The sequence below is a fragment of the Tauraco erythrolophus genome, chromosome Z (assembly GCF_009769465.1).
Source record: "Tauraco erythrolophus isolate bTauEry1 chromosome Z, bTauEry1.pri, whole genome shotgun sequence".
Lineage (NCBI taxonomy): Eukaryota > Metazoa > Chordata > Aves > Musophagiformes > Musophagidae > Tauraco > Tauraco erythrolophus.
Genome location: NC_141496.1, coordinates 91,678,873 through 91,698,384, shown reverse-complemented (window position 1 = coordinate 91,698,384; position 19,512 = coordinate 91,678,873). Strand labels below are relative to the sequence as shown.

At 37.2% G+C, this 19,512-nt stretch overlaps 1 protein-coding gene across 1 annotated transcript in view; it reads left to right on the top strand.

The window, feature by feature from the left end:
* Positions 1-19,512, top strand: part of KDM4C (lysine demethylase 4C) — a 286,953-nt gene that overhangs the window by 198,478 nt on the left and 68,963 nt on the right. The window contains exons 16-17 of the mRNA XM_086628662.1: positions 5,783-5,838; positions 8,942-9,050. Coding sequence (XP_086484788.1) covers positions 5,783-5,838; positions 8,942-9,050 — 165 coding nt within the window. The remainder of the gene's footprint in view (positions 1-5,782; positions 5,839-8,941; positions 9,051-19,512) is intronic.

Below are 19,512 nucleotides of genomic sequence, written 5' to 3'. Positions count from 1 at the left end.
ATAACTGATATTGCAGAAAGTATTTTGTATTCAGTGATGTAACAGTCTCCGTTTCATACTTTATATGTATTTTTTACTTCAGATATGCACATTCTAGTGAGAAAGAACACATAGAACCCCCTGCCACGTGTGTGAATTATTTTTACTCGAGCTACCTGTAATGAGAATCTGTTTTGGTTCTTATTTCAGTCTCGGCCCCACCAGTTCCCATTCCTTCTCTGGCTGCAGAATTCTCTCTCTACTCCCATTCCTCATCTCACCTCCCTTCCATGTCCTTTTCCAAGTCTTCTTATCCCAGCCAACTCTCTCCTGCTTTTTGCATTCTTGCGGATCGCTGTTCTCCATAATGCTATGTCATGGACAGCACAGCAAAAGACTACTTGTTCTGTCTGCTGTTGCCTCAAGCTGGCAATTGCAAGGAAATCTTGGCCATCCCTCAATCAAGGGCAGGGCAGATTGGATGTTTGTGGGATTAGGCTACTAAAATGTGGAAAAACGGTAGCTAATAATTTGTAAACTCTGAGTTCCAAAAGACACGTCTTGAACAGGTTTGAATGCATCTGAAAAAGTGCAATATTCATCCACTGGAGAAGTGTGGTGACTTTCAGTTTTCAAGAACCTACTTTAAGCTTGCAGACAAAGATGTATCTACGTATTAAATAAATATTAACCCATGGTGGATTTCTCTTTCATGGAATTACTAAGCCTCAATCAGTGTGAACTTAAAGCATCTACAAAATGCTAAAAGAATTGATAATGATTTATTCTTTTGGACAGAGTAACGTTTTTTGTTAACATTTTCTACAAAAGAAAAGTTGCAATGCTCTTGAAGTTCCTCTTATTAATAAAAATTGTGGCATTTTTGAGGCAGATGATAGTGGAATTTTGACGTAGTTCATATACAAATGAAGATTGTGAGTTATAATTGTAGCATCTAGCAACTCTGCTAAGAAATAGTGCTCCCAGGCAGGAAAGTGAATCCTTTTACCAGATAACCCTGAATTTGCCTGTAATTTGTTATTTTTAGGGATATTTTGTCTCTAAAAATATGGAAGTTTGTCTCTGAAAAGCTAATTTTAAGCTAATAGCTTGAAGTGGGTACAGCAATGGTCTCTGAATTGAAATTAAATAAACTTGAAAGCTATTTTCTCACTGAAAATTATTCCCCTCGTGTGAAAAGATTGAAGTATTCATTGGTGGAGTATTGCTGAAAATGATGTTTTCAAATGTGTTAAGAGAAACACCAACCCTTTTCTCTTTACGCAAGGATAAATATAGACACAAATACAAATAATCTGGGGAAATGACATAGCCAGAAAGGCAGCAATGCCATGTCCAAGTGCACATCTGTCTTAATATTGTTAGGAAGTGTGACCTTGGGCCTTACAAGGCACTCGAGAGAGAAGGTGGAACACTGAGGGTATCTGTTTTCAGTTCAAAGGTTCCTCCTGGAAAAACTCACCAGAATGACTTAAAGAAAACAAAATACTTTTATCAGCCTTAGCCGTGCAATTTGTATCTTATTTGACTTAGCTGTGGCAGAGTTCAAGATTACGTGTCTGTTTTAATTAGTCACTTTTAAATGAGACTCGTAAATCAGCATTATTGTGACACAGCTTTGTAGCAGTTGACTCCTAAAACTGAAAACAGCTGTTCTGACCTCTTATTAGAGGTATTTGGAAAAAAACACTGTCCTAACCACTTTTCTTAGATTTTTGGGTGCTTTTAGACACTAGTCAGAGTCAATAGACACACAGGGAAAAGAGCTGATGAAAAAAAGTAGAAGTATATTGTTAACTGGATAATAGTGTCCTACTTAGTGCTGAAGACAATGTCAACATTTGCAGTGCTTCAAACTGTTAGCCAAAATGTATACTTAACTTGAAATGATTCATTCTGGTATCACTGCTTAATAAAGCTGTGATAATAAAGCTATCAAAATAACTTCATAGTATAATAATAAAAGTTTAATGAATGCATTGTTTGGGCAACCAAGGTGTAGTGTTCGAGGCTTTGGGCAACCTGGTGTAGTGGAGGGTGTCCCTGCCCATGGCAGGGGGGTTGGAACTAGATGATCTTTAAGGTCCCTTCCAACCCTAACCATTCTGTGATTCTGTGATTCTATGATTGTTTGTTTTTCAGAATCACAGACCTTAAAAACAAATGAAAATTAAATGTATATTATATGTAATATATATTGCGGTGCGTACTTATCAGTGCCAAGTAACAGGATTTTCCTAATATCTAAGTATCTTTTCTAAAATATTTTAGAATGCGTTTTGTAAAGCTTTAAAATGGTAGGTTACGTAGAATAGTAAGATCTGCCATAATGAATTAAAACAAAGTCTGTTCTAGGATGTTATCCTCTCTCTGGCACGGCCAGAAATGAATACCTGGGGAAGAGTCTAAGTCTTGGGCAAGCATTCCCTAATTCTCACTGTCCTATGACATGCAAATAAGAAACTGCCTTAGCTAAAGGCAGTATCTTTGCATTTACTAAGGAAAAGGTAGCCTTTGTTGCATTTCTCTTTCATGTACTTATGCAGCTCCTTTTTCAACTGGTGTAAAATTTTAGCATCCACGTCTGACAAACAGTTACATACTCTGTGAAGAACTTTTGTTTTGTTTTGAATCTGCTGCTTTCTGTTTTCCTTTGATACCAGCCACCTAGTTATTGTATCGGAGTACTTGTCAAGCCCCTTTTGCAGTCCCTCATGATTTTACTGGCATCCCTCAAACACAACGCTGTCTTCTCTTTCCAGGCCTCCTGACCAACCGCAGCCTGCCTAGCTATGCCTGGTGCAGAAGCTGTTGCAACTAATGTTAGCTGAATACAAGCTTTTTGTTTTCTTCCTTTTTTTTTTTTTTTTTTTAATGAGACCTGTGAATTAAAGATAATCAGAAATGAACAAGATAGTGATAAATTATTGAGAGTGTTGGGATTGTTCAGCCTGGAGAAGAGGAGGCTCCAGGGAGACCTTACAGCAGCCATCCAGTACTTAAAGTGGACCTACAGGAAAGCTGTAGAGGGACTTTTTACAAGCGTGTGTAGTGATAGGACAAGAAGTCATGGCTTTAAACTGAAAGAGGGTGGATTTCGATTAGATTTGAGGAAGAAATTCTTCCCTCTGAGGGTGGTGAGGCACTGGAACAGGTTACCCAGAGAAGTTATAGATGCCCCATTCCTGGAGGTGTTCAAGGCCAAGTTGCGTGAGGTTTTGGGCAACCTGATCCAGTGGAAGGCGTCTCTGCCTGTGGCAGGGGGGTTGTAACTAGATGGTCTTTAATGTCCTTTCCAGCCCAAACCGTTCTATGATATTCTGGAAACCAGTATGTAATTAAATAGAGAAGATTGCAAGATACTGAACCACGAACACAGACAGAAGAATGGGGATCAATGGTGTCAGCCACTGCTGTAGAAGAGGTCCTGAAGGTTATAGTGCATGAGCTTAACAAGTCACTGCAGTTCAAAGGTGAACACTTATGTGAATGTATCTCCCTAGATCTGGGATGCAAGATGTGTCAACTTAGTATGCTTTACCTGGCATCACCAAGGATTTGCTTTCATTGCATTTCAGAGGGGAAAACATGGGCCGCAGATGAAGACAGTACATGAAAAAGTTGCAGTTATTTTACTGACTAAGGGGCTGTAGATGGAAAATGGCAAAAAGGAAAGGAACAATCGGGGTTTTGTGCTCATGATGCATAAATTAAAAAGAAAAAGGCTTAAGCTACAGCAGGGAATCTTAAGGTTAGCTGTTATGAAAAAGTTCCTAGTGACAGGGAAAGAGCTGGAAGAGATTGTTAGGTTGATTGTGGAGACTACATTTTATGAGGAAGTTGTTGCAAATGTGTCAGACAGAATTCCCTAGGAGTAATACATATTTTATTTTACCCTGACTTCATCCACCAGCATAAGTTACATATTTCATTTAACTGGATAAATACAATGCTTTGGAGATGCCGTTGTAATTCACAGGGGAGGAGAAACAGCAGTTTAACAAGGAAGGGGCATGTCCCTCTGCTATGACTTGGCTGAACTCTATTGCCTTGCTGTGTCAGACAGCTTTCTTTCTCATACAGAATGCTATTGCTGATGAAGTAAGTATGCAGATATGGAAATGTGAAAACTGCTTTTTGTAAGCATGGCTGTCAATATGGCTTTGAATTTTGGCAGAGTGTAAAAAGTACTCACAGGCAACAAAATGCGTTCATTTTAAAGTATAAATGAGTGTGAACAGGCTTAGGTTTTGTGGGGTAGTTATCTATGCAACAATAATTAATATGCAGCTATGCCTGAATAGTGGCGTATCATTCCAAAAAAAGTGATCTGTCTTTTAGATGTGTGTACCAAAGGAAGCATGGTTAATTCACATTGACTTCAGTCTTTTGCTGCAGTTTCTAGCAGTGGTCGAAACAGAGAAGTAAAAAATAAACCAGATTAGGAGTGCTGGTTGCAAAATTCAGTTTCGTTTTAGGCAAAGGGAGGTGTTTAGTCCAGAAACTGTGGATATGATGGGTATTGTTATGAAAAAGGTGCATCATCTGTGCCAAAAAGCTGAAAGGTGAAGTGAACGTTAGTGTTCTAAAACTTGCGAGTTATATGGAGGCGTCTTACTTTATACAGATACTGGAAGAGAGAGTTTTCTTTTGTAATTCTAGAATGTTATGGAGATTTTTTAAGCAGATGAGCAATTTAAAATGGTCTAAGATTTAATTTAGATAAGTGTGAAATAATATGCTTAAGAAATTACTATTTAATGCAAATACACATGACAAAATTACTTGTTTAAAGGATTTGCGAAGTAATAGTGAATCAAAGATTGGATATGTTCTAAGGTGATATTCTATAACAAAGTCCATTCCTATCCTCATTTTTACACACAGGCTGACGGCAGACGCACGCGGATACACAAAACACTCTCTTTTTCTCTATGAGAACTGCTAATTATAATTGCTAATATAAATGTAATTTCACTGCCATCTATGGCAGGTATACCTGTTTTAGGAATATTAGTCTTTCTAAATATCAAGTCCCCTGTGTTTCCATTGCTTGCAGTATCTTGAAACTGGATGTAAAGTAATAGCCATGTCACATGGATGTAGGTCAATATGTTGCGACGCATGATTTACAAAATGGATTTAATGGGCTTTAAGCCTGTGGCCCTTCCCACCTAGGTTTGACATGAACACTGGTGGAATATTCCAGTTCTTACGGGCCTAAGTTGTGATAGCCTGTGTCCAGCAGACAGTGAACAATTATTACCTGCCACCACTGTCTACTCACCAAAGATTTGTGGGTTTTGAGAAGGGATTAAATGTGGTTACTGTAGGTCCTGCATAGGGGAAGTCCTTTTCTGGCTGGTAATGAGGATATTTACAGCCACCTCCTCTTTTCTCGGTTTCTCAGCAACTTCTGTTAAACTAATTATGTATCAGTTTACTTCGTTTTACCTTAGTATGTCTGTATGACAGTTCCAGCCTTTCTATGGCAGTACTGATTAAATGCCTTTTCATTTAGCATTGCTTTCAAAGGATTCTGTCACTTTGTTTATAAGTAATGCTTTGAATTTTTTATTCTTCAGGTCATTTGAGTTGTTTCTCTTTTTGCTACTGTGTTCTTGTATTTTTCCTGTAAGGAAACACAAGGCTTGTAAGTGGCAGTTTGTAACCCGGTAATTAATTATATTAGGAGTTTACATATCCTTTGTATCAGCTGAATAAAACCGATTTGTAAGCAGTTAATAAAGCTCACTTTTTTCTACACTATTTTTATTTTTAGGAATGTTGTCTCTGCAATTTGAGAGGTGGTGCGTTAAAGCAAACTACAGACAAAAAGTAAGTAAGATATACTTTGGGATTGTGTGTACTTATTTTAAACTTTGTTCCAAATCCATGCCCATGTACAGTGCATTTGTAAACCTGATTACTTGGCAGTGTCCCTTTAAGCTGAATCATCGCAGAATTAAAATCGTTCCTGTTGAAATGTGCCACTGGCATTTTGTGAAAGAGATGCTAAAATGTACATTTGCACACACTTAACTTGTTCCAAATTTTAATCTGCTGGCCTTTGTGTAAAGAAAGTAAATGAGAGCTCATTTGTCATTGTTTGCATGGGCAAGTCCTATCAAACAGCTCAGTGTCTTTTCTTCTTTGGTCCTGGAAATTTGTGATTACAGAATTTAATGCAATACTTTTAAACTTCTAGAAACAGTATTTCTAATTAATTAATTTGAATCATATTGAACTAATTTTAGATTTTGAAGTGTTTTTTTAAATACACTTCTATCACACACTGTCAGAAGTAGTGTTGTTGCTGACATCGTGCTATTAACAGCATTGGTATTTTTCTCTGTGTTTGAATGACAGAACACTATAGCAAGTAACCCTAGCAGATAAAATGAAAAATGGTGCAGCTTAATGTTTTTTCGAGCCCAATAGTGGAACAGTCTTTATGCATTTTGAATCGTCTCATAATTAATTACATTATTTTAGTAACTTAGCAATACCGTGTAAGTCTGTCTCTTTAATCCTTTGGAGTGCAGTGGTAAGAGATGATCTATCTGCAACATTCTTTTCCACTTACCAGGCAAGAATTTATTTATCACTGATTTACAATTATTTGTGTGACCCTTGTAAATTGTCCAATTAAGAGAAGGTTTTATGTGAAACTCGCAGGCCAGATCTTACCTTCAGAAAGCGTTGATATTATACCTGTTTTAATGGGGGTTTTGACCAACACATGAAATTGTCAGCTGCTTTTTAGTTTTATTTTAAACTACCCTGAATTTGCTACTTGCTTTTCTCACTTAAAAAAAAAAGAAAAAAGAAAAAAGAAAATGACAAATGTCATCTCAGTAGAATTTACCATGACTTTTTGATATTTGCTGCTGATAGATTGCATGTTACCTCTTTAAAAATACATACATCTTTCTTGTAGTTCAGTTAAAATGTTTTAGAAATGTTTCATAAGAGTTATTGATAGAAAAAAATTCCAAAGGTATGCAGAAAGTGACTTTCTCCACATAACTATACCTAGAGTCTTTTTTTTTTTTGTATTATATCCCTCGGTGGGTTTCTGTTACGGATTTGTGAAATAAGAGTTCTGTAAAAGTAGTTCAACTCTTGTTTTCCTTTTTCCATAACACCTTGCAGTTGCTACACGTTATTGAGTCTTTCATCTGTCTTTCAGCATTAGCTACCATTCCAAACTTTTGATAGTGTAAAGTCCAACATGTGCATTCCCTTCCCTCCTTCTTTCCTTCTCACATACTGATTAGAGAGAGAGGATGGGCATTACGTAGGTTTAAAAGCTAATGAATCAAATGTGATGGGAGGGGGTAACAATTTGCCATATGGGAAAGCTGAGATTCCTTCTTTTTAACAGAACACAGCAATTGTTTTGAGTCCTGTTAGGTTGAGAGGTGTCAGAGTATAAAGGTTTGGGTGAAGATTTATTGAAAAGGCATGTTATTTATAGCATTTCTGTCCCATAAAGCTTAGGTGCTAAGACAATGTAGTTTTGCAGGTGGGCAGGCAACAATGAAAAGAGAAAGGATGTTATTAAAAGTTAAAAAGTCTCAAAGCAAGACTTCTTTCATGTAAGCAAAACTGTCACCATAATAAAATGATAGCTCTACAAGTTTTATCTGCTTTTATTTGAGCTGAACTGTGTAACTTGCTAATTGATATGTCATCTTTACATACAGCTCTTATATCACACTTTGGCCAATACAACTTTAATGTCACATGACAACTGTTTGTTTAGTCCCTGTGTGTTATTATTACACTTTCCCCAGATATTTTTATCAAAGATGAGTTATAAAAATAGTACCACTCTGGTGCAGAAAAAAGAAATTATTTCTGTTCTGCTGCATCACCCTCTATCTCTTTTAGCTCCAGCCCACATGCGTGTTAATCTGCTACGATGCTCGTTTAATGTGTGTCTCTGGGCATCTACAGAAAGTGGAGTGAGGGCTTAAAAACATGCAGGGCTTAACAAAGGAGCAAATGGGGTAATGAGACAGGATGTACAGTGAATGACAGGGAATAGAGCAAATGAGAGTCAAGGAATGGAAATGTTTCCCTTTCTTCAGATTTACTAGTTGTCCGCCCCAAAGACAATTTTAGAAGTCAGAAGTGATTTCAGAAGGCTACTCTTAGTTAATAAAAATGTCACTGTCTTCTCTTTTACTTCATATAATATGCACTTTTCAGACTTTTTTTAGTTTCATTTGGCCTTTCTTATTTTGACATTATGTATTGAACCAGCATTTGGAGGACATAGCAGTGCTTTCTGATGAGTATAGGAAGCACATAGCATCATTTGACAAGCTTCCTGAAGTTGCATTGTGAAGTCTTACGTGTAGTGCTGGTCCTAGGCACTTGACAGGTGCTTTCACTGTTCAAGGGGATCCAGTTCCTTTTGGGCATTGCAGTGACAGCCTGATCAGTTTGCTGCTTCTACGTCTTTTGTGTCTGTAAACAGAAGATCTTGATAATATACTTTGGTTTATGCTTCAGCAGATGTATGACTGTGATCATGTGTTTTGCCTGAGAATAGTTACTCAGGTCTGAGTAATGTTAATCCAAAATGCTGCAGGTGACAAATTGCACACGAATCAAGCAGCATGGTCTTTATGTTTGCACCTGGATAGCACAACTACAGAACGTTTGCACTGAATAAATTGAATGTGAAAGCTGCTTAAAAGTTGCTGTAATAAAACCTTGGTCTGAAATTATATTTACACAAAGTGGTAGTCTTGTAAGGTTTGTTAAATATGTTTCAAAGAAGCCTAGGAAATCCCAATAAGGAAGTATCTAGAGATGGTTGCCTTTAAAAAAAAAAAAGCAACACCGCACAGCAAGTAACAAAACATCGTAAACACTTGTATTTCTGTGGGTTTTTCTCGTGGTATTCTTGACTTGCCACTTTTCGCAGGTGGGCACATGTAATATGTGCAATTGCCATCCCAGAAGTCAGATTTGGTAATGTCTCAGAACGTACACCGATAGACACTAGCAGAATACCTTTGCAAAGATTAAAATTGGTGAGTAGTATGTTCATATATGCTTCATGTATTCTTTGCTATTAAGGTGTTCTAATATTTGAAACCTATTACAAATCTGAATTGTGATGATTATTGCCAGGTACAGAGCAATAAACTGTGTTTAAGGTAAGGAATAAGTAAGCAAGATTTTATCAAGATGAGCTTCTTGGCATATGATGGCAATTCATTAACAATGTTAACAGGCTTTGATATTTTGTTAAATGAAGTTTGAACCTGCCCTTCCCCAAAAGAAGAATAGCAAACTTGACCAATATCAACTGTGAAAGTTTCAGTTTTGGAACTATATTGGTGATGAAAGTGCTGAAACCCAAACAGCCCCGGAATATCACGCAGAGCATGTTTGTGAGGTCTTTTTTTATGTATTTTTGCCTCAAGCAACTATTTATGAAGGTAAAAGGATGTATGATCTGTTTATTATGTGGTCTGTCTACCCATCTGGGTGCTGAAAAATGTGCACAAAACAGATCACACATTATTTTGGATGGGAAAAAACTCGTTTCCTGAGGAATTTCAAAAGCTGGTGGAAAACATAAATGAAAGAGCATCAGCTAGTAACAGTTGTGCCCTGTTTTATGTCTAGAATAACAGTGTCATTCAAGAAGGTTGATGTACACAAGCAGAAGATGTGCATAAGTGCAATACAAGAGTATTTTCCTTGCTGTCTTGCATGAGAATGACTTAATTCATCAATATGTGCATCCCTGTGATGTCATCTGATAGAAGGAAAATTATTAGTGGCCCAGTCACAATCCTAGGGAAAAGATACCATCAGTTTTCTGGATCTGCCCCACACTCTTTCTAAAGTGGTTCTTGGTCTACCTGACCTTTTACTTGCTCGTTTTGAACTAGTGATCTTCTAATTATGTTTTCATTTCATTTCATTTCATTTCATTTCATTTCATTTCATTTCATTTCATTTCATTCGTTATTTGTTGTGGTTTGTAGCTGTATTTCTAAATGTGGAGATGTACCTTTGAATAATTTAAATTGATAGCGTGTCCTTCAAATGGTAATCCATTCTAAATTTTTCTTCAAAATTTTAAAATTTTGTTTTTCATGTCCTTTTAAAGATAATGTAAACTACATTTCTGAAGTGTCTATATAACTTAGAATAAAAAAAAAGTTCTTCTGAGTCTGAAAATAAAACCAGTAGAAGCACTGAGAGTTAATTTCTTACATTCCTTCCTATTTTTTGATGATCTTAAACAGTCACAGATATATGCCTGGTTGGAAATTGTTATTTCAGGGGTTGAAAACACAGGAATGTTTAATTTACCGGGTGTTGAAATGGATTCTCTGAGCTGTCCATGACTCGAACTGTATAAAAGTAACAGGAGCCTTTTGGAGAAGGCTTGAATTAATTTTAAATTATTAATTATGAAGGTATGGGGCCAGAATTTGTGAAGTAATTTCTACGTCTTTTCTGTTGAATGTGAAGCAATTATGTTAATCAGTTATTTATAGCCGAGAGCTTTTTCTTCTATTCTTTCCTTGAGTTGGTAGAAGATTGCTTGTAGTCTTTAGTGCTTTTTCAGTTCCTGAAGCCTCCTTCAATGCAAAATGACATTTTTGCACTACGGATTGTATTAAGCTGTATGTACTCTTTTGATCCCCTCTGATTCCCTGAATGTTTAAAAATCTAGTACTTGCTTTCCTTCGTGCTGTTTTTTAGAGTAAAAGAGTTTGTATATTTGAGTGGAATGGATGTTGTGATGAAGGAGCTCAGCTGAATACCATAAACCCGAGAGGCAGCGTGCTTTATAGCAGCCGTAAATGTGGAATTGCTGCAGGTAGCGAGCAGCCTTACTGCGAGGGAAGGAAGCACTATAATCCTGGCTTGGCTCATTAAACCTTACTTTTCCAAGACTTACTTTCTGACATGGAATTTATAATGAAATAGCTAGGCTTGTACTAATTTAAAGCAAGTAGGCAGTTTGACCATTTCAAAAGGCTCTGTAATGATTTAATGTCAATAGACCAATAAAATGCTGCTCCTTGGGTAAAGGAGCAGAGAAAAATCTGCTCTGAAACAACCAGCAGTCTGTCTGCTTTCAAATTTCTGCTTTTGTTGCAAATAAGTTGCTATATATGATGTTTTTATTCTGCCCTGTTTCACAGTGAATATCCTAGCTAAACTAAGTCTCCCGAATAACATTGGAATATTCTATTTTTTATTTTTTTTTTAAAAAGATATTAGATGGAATTGCATGGATATTTCATATTTTCTCTAAAGCCCTGTGTATTAGATACTTTTTATAAATATTTCTCTTTTTGCCTGAAACATGACGTTCCTGCTTCTTCACTTCCTGGCTGTAGCTGCTGCAGAATAACAATTATACTTTCATACCCACTGACATTGGATTGTTTGCCTTGGGGGAATCCCAGGAATTATTTCCAAATTAATTCTATTTCTTTCTCTAGGAATTCCCATCCCTTCTTCCTCCCTCTTGACCCACTTCCATTCTCATCTTTCATTCGTTATCCGTTATCGCGTACTCCGTACTTGGAGTAGACAATTGATACCATCTGCCTTGCTGTTGACTTCTGTAAAAGTGTACTGAGTGACGCGCACTTGGGTGTTAGCTCTGGGAATCTGTCATTGATTCAGGCCAGTTTTCCCTTTGAAATTGCAGGGATCACCAATACTACTCTTCAGCAGACAATTCCTGCTTCACAGCTATCCTGTTTGTCAGGTTGAGGGTATCTTTGTTCATCAGTCTCCGTCGTTCAAAGGCAGAGAGTGTTCATTGCATAAGCAAAGGCAAGTTTTCTACATTGTTTGTTAATACTGAGCCTTCACTAAGCAATAGATTTTTTTAAAAAGTACGGTTTTGAGCCTATCTTTGTAACGCTGTTTGTGTTAAAGCATGGGATAACTAATAAATGTGGGCTGTCTTACTAAGCCATCTGTCCTTAACAAAATCTGGGGTCTGTTTTGTTGAGTTTTTTTAATGAGCAGAAAACAATGGAAAACACATATAAAAGGACAGATTACATTTTAGTGTGCAGCCATACCAGAACTAGAACTTGCAATGAGGGAGCAAATAGTTCTAATTGTTTTAAACATTCCTCTGTGTATTCTCGTCCTCCCTCTTCCTCCCTCCCCTCCTTTCTTCCTTTCCCCCTTCACATCTCTCTCTCTGAAATGGCAAGAAACCCAAATAAGCAGAACATCTTCTGTTTTCAGAGATCTGTAGAGGCTGAGCTGTCATTTTCTTTAATGCAGCATCTACAAAGAAATATCAAAGGAAATAAAAAGTCAATGTTTTGTTTTTGACAAATTAAATAACATCTGTGCAAACATGAACATATTGGTAGGCTGTTTTTTATTGCTTAGCTAGGATGTATACTGATTGCTGTTAAATAGTTTTAATTCACTAGACATTTTGCGTTGGAATCAGTGTGTTTCCTATCAATCTTTCCATTATTAAATATTCAGTATATGCTTGTTTCTTCCAGAATAAAAATCAATATTTGTGTTATGCTTACAGTAGCTCATAACTTTAAAACTGTTTTATGCAACTGTTGCGAGTTAGTGGGTTTTTACAGAATGCCAAAATGTTTTCCTATTTCCCCAGCTTTTTTCAATGGGTTACGTGCCATGTTCCATCGTTGATGAAAATTAAATGACAGTTCATTAAAAATTAAATCTCTTGAAAATTATTCCTTAATGCTAGTGGATGAAAACAGTCTAAACCAGTACTAATAGAAGATTTTTGTGCTTTGCCTTTCAGAGGGGAATGAGAGAGAAAAGGATGTGATGTATTCTGTGTTGAAATAAATCAGGTTGTATTATCACATATTTTAAGGGTGTGCACCCATGGTATTGATGTACTCTAGTTGACTTTTCATGTGAAAGCAAAGATTATCCCAGGCAACCTCAGCGTAGAGAGTATCACACAAGGATGCTATAACCTACAGTTTCTCCACCTTGCCTCTCTGTGACTATACTTTTTCTCTTTTTTGAAAACTTACATGAATGGGAAAAATGAGATTGTCCTGGTCTGTTTTGTCAGGGGGTCAGGCTTTCTTCCTTTATTTTGAATTCAGCCTGGGTGGTCACATCCGTCAGACACTCTGAGTTCCAATAGCCATGTGGACTGACAATTTGTGATTATCAAGCAAGGAAGCAAATATGTTGAATTTAGATGTTAGTGCACAGGTTCTGAAATGAAATGGCTGGAGGAATGTACCGAATCACACATTTTAAAACAATGTTTTACATAAACTCCGGTACGCTCGCTGCTTTGCAGGTACTTGGTTCAAATGGTCTCTGTTCAGTGATCTTCAAGCTTAACAGCAGGCATGTGAGCAAGCGTGGAAAGATGGAAAATACACATATGCCAACTTAAATACTGTTTAATCACAGTGAAAATGTTAAGAGTAGATAAAAGGGAGGCAAAGTTAGTGAGGAGTGATGATATGGAGGGGGACCACTCTGTATATACAGAGTTTCAGCTGGTGACGATTTGGAACAAGTGTGTGATTTGGAGCAGCATTTATGCCATGAATGAGTGTGGTGCCTGCTTCCATCCCAACCCAGTTTAACAGCATCTAACAGTTTATCCAAAGCAGATAAAGCTTAGTTTTCCAGCTGAGTTTTGTTTTGGTTTGTTGTGGTTTTGTTTTGTTTTATTTTGTTTTATTTTATTTTATTTTATTTTATTTTATTTTATTTTATTTTATTTTATTTTATTTTATTTTATTTTATTTTATTTTATTTATTTTGTTTTGTTTTATTTTATTTTATTTTATTTTATTTTGTTTTATTTTATTTTATTTTATATTTTGTTTTATTTTTTTTTTTTTATTTTTTCCTTGTTCCATTTGTTCCTAAGTTTTCAAGAGAAGCTTGAGTGTAAACTCCCACTTTTGAAAACTTGTTTTCCTTGACTGTTAGTATCTGTGAGGGTTTGAGTCATAGAAAACAGACTGGATTCCTGCATCTGTCAATGATAAAACTCAGTTTTACTTTGGGAAGGGAAAAGCTTTTCCCCAAGTACTTAGATAGTCTCTGCTTTCAAAAGAGTGTAAATTATTCAGCTCTAATTATAACTATGAACTTTAGCTGCATGAAGAGGTCTTTGGAGATGAAAAAATCAGACTGACCTCTCAAACATAAACTCAGCCTTTAAAAGAAAGAGTAAATGCTATCTTGCCTGTCATTTTAATAACACGTAGGACTTAAAAATAGAATTAACTTGGTATTATACGGCCAAGGAATCCAAGCCAACAAGAATATTGAGCCTAGTATCATTCACCCTGTCAGACACGTGTTTAAATGTTTCACCTGTTAAAAAAGAAATAATTAAATAGAATGCTTAGCATCTGTTCCTAAACCTATATGTATTTAAGATGTAAACTCTAAAATCATGTTTTGAATAGAATACATATCAACTCAATAGTAAAATACATTATCTGCTTTTGATATTTTTTGTGTTTTAAAATGCTTGTATTGGATTTTCTCCTTACAGGCAGTCACTGCAGTGCTGTGCTGAAACATGCACATAAGATGCCTTTGTTCTTTATCTGTAGAGTTTCCTATTATTTTTACATTCGAAATCCTATTTCTCCAACAAAATAGAGGTAGAAAATGAGTTTTGGAATAGCTGAAGTTGCCCTAAAGCTTTTGATGACCTCAAATTTGTATTTGACAAGTGAACCAAGTATAAGCACGAGTGTACTCTGAGTGAGGAACATTATTTTGAAAAGAAATTTACACTGTGATGATGACTGATCTACAAGCCTTTCAGTATCTGGCTGAAGCCATAAAGTTCTTCTTAGAAGCCTATACACTTTAAAATTTGCACCTGAAGGCAAATAATAGTGAGCTTGAAAGCCAAAGATTATAGTTTTGAAAGGTACATCAATTCTGAAAACACAGAGGTTTCTCTGTGGTATGCCACTGAAGAATGGAATCAAAGCAAGAACGTGTATGAGCTTTTAAAAGAAGCAGCAAATATTCTCCTGCCTGTCATTCTATTTTAATGATGTATGAAACCTAAAAAAGGATTAAAGACATTTGAGGACATTGCTCATCTTCTGTGTTCTAATTTGTAATGAAGTTCGTTTGTTAAACTGCAGTGAGGTAGTAGAACTATTGCAGCTGTGTTTGTGAGAGTAAAGAAGCTCTTGCAGTGATGTGTACCAGTATTGTTATACATTCCCAGTAGTACAAAGAGGTATGGATTACTTTTCAACATTTCCCAAAATCTTGCTGTAAGGACAATTGAGGGAGAATCATTACACCATACGTAAATTCACGTGTTAGCTAACTCATTGCACACATTTACAGGCAATAGGAACAAAATAGACAGAAGTCTTGAGACAGGTTTTAAAATATTCCCAAATTGTTTAAAAACTGTTACTGAAATACCTTTAAATAGTACACTTTTTGATTTAAAAAAAGATGCAATAGTTGCAATGTATACTGCAGTTGCAATGGCAGCTGTTGCAATAATGATGCAATACTGCAATATACAATTAGTTAAAAATGTAGTGACTCATTGCAGTCGTGCAAAATACAATTTACTGTACCTGCTTTAGTCACAGCATTCGTAAGATTTTTAATAAGTATTTTAGAAGAATGTACCCTGTTGGCCCTACGGTGCTTACTGTCAGAATAATTTGCTACAATGAACAGATCCTATTGCAAACTGTCAAATTTGTATCTTGCAGCGGTACTGTACTGTCAAGTCTTATGAAAAATATGAAAAATGTTAGATATGCATGACTATAAATAAGGTTTGAAGACATGGACATGTCTATAAGAATAAAAGCAGTGTTCAAAATGTTAACTAGTCCTCCGAATTTCTTTTTACTTGCAGAGAGGACTTTATGCTCAAGAAAATTGATTTTTCCTATAAAAATCCTTAGACATATTTAAAGATGTGAATGGTAATAAGATAAAATAAGATAATAAGATAAAATCCATAATAAGATGTGTAGGTCTGGTAGAGTCAGGTCTGTGTTTTGAAGTTCATCTCTGTCTATCCAGTATGTATTCGTGCATAGGTGAGATCATGCCTGTGGTTTACCATAATGCGACAAGTGTATGAGAAAGGTGACTTGTAAGTGAAACAGGTAGATGTCCAGAGGTGAATGTCATTGAAGAGATAAACTACATGCTGCATTTTGAATTGAATAGTAAGGTTAAGAGTGAAGAATTTGTTTCATTTCGTGCATACTATTCTACATTGTCAGGCATGGAATGACTCTGAGCCCTAATAATTCGATGACAGCAGAGTAGCAACTGAATAACATGAGGATCATGAGTTATCTACATGTTTTTACATCAGTAAAAAAATATATTTTTATAACTTTTTAAATTTTTAAAAAATATCAAACTGCTGAATTTATTTACTTTTTTTTTTTGCCTTTTTTTTTTAATATTTATTGAAGTCTCATGATAAAGCTTTCAGAAGTGCTTACCTGCTTTAAAGATCAGAGCCCAAATATGATGTGAGTACTTGGAACAGTAATACTTTTTATTGAACAGAGCAAAAGGGCTTGTGATTCATTGTATTTCATATCAAAGCTTATTTTTTTGCTGGTGTTCATTTGAAAGATTGTCTAATTGGGCCAATAAGGTAGCAGATCCTATTGGGATCTCCTTCTGTGGTTATTGATCTGAACTTTGCACACACTGTAATATCTGATAAGTCACTTTATGCCTTAGTTCACTTTTCTGTTTTTCAATACTGGTGTCACTATGTTGCTGAGAAAAATATTGCCTAATACCTGTGTAAGATTTTTGAAAGTACAGTGTTCCATTAAGTTGTTACGGGCTACTTTATGTCTTCAGGCATATTAATGATGGGTGCTAGTGGACATTGTATTTACTTATGAATTAACAGTTAGGTTGTGGGCTTTTTGAATCTTAATTTTTTGTTTTAATTGCATATAAAATTTTTCTGTAGAAAGGCATTTGAAAATGAGGCATCATACTTAATGGAAAAGAAAAAGTGTAGAATTAAAACAGCTGGGAAAGGGACAGAAACATGTCTGCTAAGGTGAGTGCAGCAATTAGCAAGGATTCAATGTATCCAGTGTATGCAGAATTTAAGTAATGTTTTAGAAAACTAGGAGAAAGAAAACTGACACCAGGTTTGTATCTGTAAGACAAGAATTTGGAGACATCATAATCTGGGAAAGTTTATCTCTGATCTCCACTTGCACAAGATATAGAGGCAGTTTTATTGTTTTTGGTTTTGCTTGTGTTGTTTTTACAGTGACTGAATACACATCAAACCAAGATATTTTTAAATGTAAGTTTAATAGAGAAAAAAATTCTTCCATAGTCTTGTGTCATTGCTGTGTCCAGGTTAAGCTATTTTAAACTGGAGCATCACTGCAGTTATTACTAGTTTGATTTATGAGACCATAAAGATGTATTGTTCAATCTTCTAGAAATTTACCTTTTTATTATCCATAAGTCTCCGGCAGTTTTGAATAAATTTTGCTGCATTATTGTCTGTATTCACATTACATACATTTTAAAAAAACTACGCTCCTCACCAACATCAGTGGGTGCTTATATATTACTCCATTATACTTTCGTTCCTTTAAGGTCCCCACTGGTTTATGCCCTCTGGAATCGTGGAATGGTTTGGATTGGAAAAGACCTTTAAAGATCATCTAGTCCAACCCCCCTGCCACAGGCAGGGACGTCTTTTGATAGATGAGGTTGCTCAAAGCCCTGTCCAACCTGATCGTGAACGCTTCCAACAATGAGACATCAACAACTTCTCTGGGTGACCTGTTCCAGTGTCACACCACACTCATTGTAAAAAATGTCTGTCTAATGGCTGGCCTAACTCCATCCACCCTCTTTCAGTTTAAAGCTGTTGTTCCTTATCCTGTCACTACAAGCCCTGGTAAAAAGTGTTTATCTCTCTTTCTTATGAGTATTGAAAGCTGCAGTAAGGTCTCCCCGGAGCCTTCTCTTCTCCAGGCTGAACAACTCCAGCCCTCTCAGCCTTTATTTGTAGGAGAGGTGCTCCAGCCCTCTGAGCGTTTTGTCTTGGACCCTTTGTAACAGGTCCATGTCTTTCTTGTGCTGGGGACCCCAGAGCTGGATGCAGTACTCCAGCTGGGAGTGCTCTCATGAGAGTGGAGTATAGGGGAAGAGTCCCCTCCCTCGACCTGCTGGCCATGCTGCTTTTTGTGCAGCCCTGGATATGGTTGGTTTTCTGGGCTGAAAGTGCACACTGCTGGCTCATGGCACCAGTACCCCCGAGTGCTTCTCCACAGGGTAGCTCTCAATCGATTCATCCCCCAGTCTATATTGCTGCTGCTGAGTACTACCCTCGTGCTGGACCTTACACTCGGCCTTGTTGAACTTCATGAGGTTCTCACAGGCTCATCTCTCCAGCCTGTCAAGGTCCCTCTGGATGGCATCTCTTCCCTCTAGAGTATCAGCTGCACCACTCGTCTTGGTGCCATCTGCAAACTTGCTGAGGGTCCACTCAATCCCACCATCTCTGTCATGGAAGAAAAAATTAAATAGTACTGGTTCCAGTACAGAACCTTGAGGGGTGCCACTCATTACTGTAATTCTTTGGATGTGGCATCCAGCCACTTCCTTCTCCATCTAATGGTCCATCCATCAAACCCGTATCTCTCCAGTTTAGCAGCAAGAAGGTGTGGGGGACCATATCAAAGGCCTTACAGAAGTCTAGGTAGATGACATCCTTAGCTCTTCCCTTGTCTGCTGATACAGTTGGTCCGCTGGTAGCAAAGGTCACTTGATTAGTCGGGCGTGATTTGCCCTTGATGAAGCCACGTTGGCTATCTCCAGTCACCTCCTTGTCTTCAGTGTGTTGCAGCATCACTTTCAAGAGTCCCTGTTGTGTGATCCGACTGGGCACTGAGGTGAGGCTGACTGGTCAGTAATTCCCAGAGTCCTCCTTTTTACCCTTTTTGTAAAAAGGGTGCTATGTTCCCTTTCCTTCAGAGACTGGGGACTTTCCCTGACTCCTGAGACTTTTCAGATACGATGGAGAGTGGCTTGGCAGCTACGTCAGCCAATTCCTTGGCCCGTATCCCTTTAGATTGTGAATTCAGCCAGGGCATGACCACTGCAGCCCAGGCTGCCACTGATCTTGACCTCTCCAGTTAGTTCATCTGTGCTGGTAAGCAAGAGTTCCAGTAACGCTTCTCCTCTGGTTGGGCTGACTGTCACTTGGATTAAGAAATTACCCTCAATGCCCTCCAAGAGCCTCCTGGACCGCGTACAGCTTGCTGTGCTGCTTTTCCAGCAGATGTCAAGGTGACTGAAGCCCCCCAGCTGGATCAGAGCCTGTGAGCCTGATGCTTCCTGCAGTTGAAGGAGGAAGGCTTCATCAGCAGGCTCCCCTGGGTTGGATGGCTGGTAATAAACACCAGCCATGAGGTTTCTTTTGTTGGCTTGGCCTCTAAATTTTCACCCACAAGCTCTCGA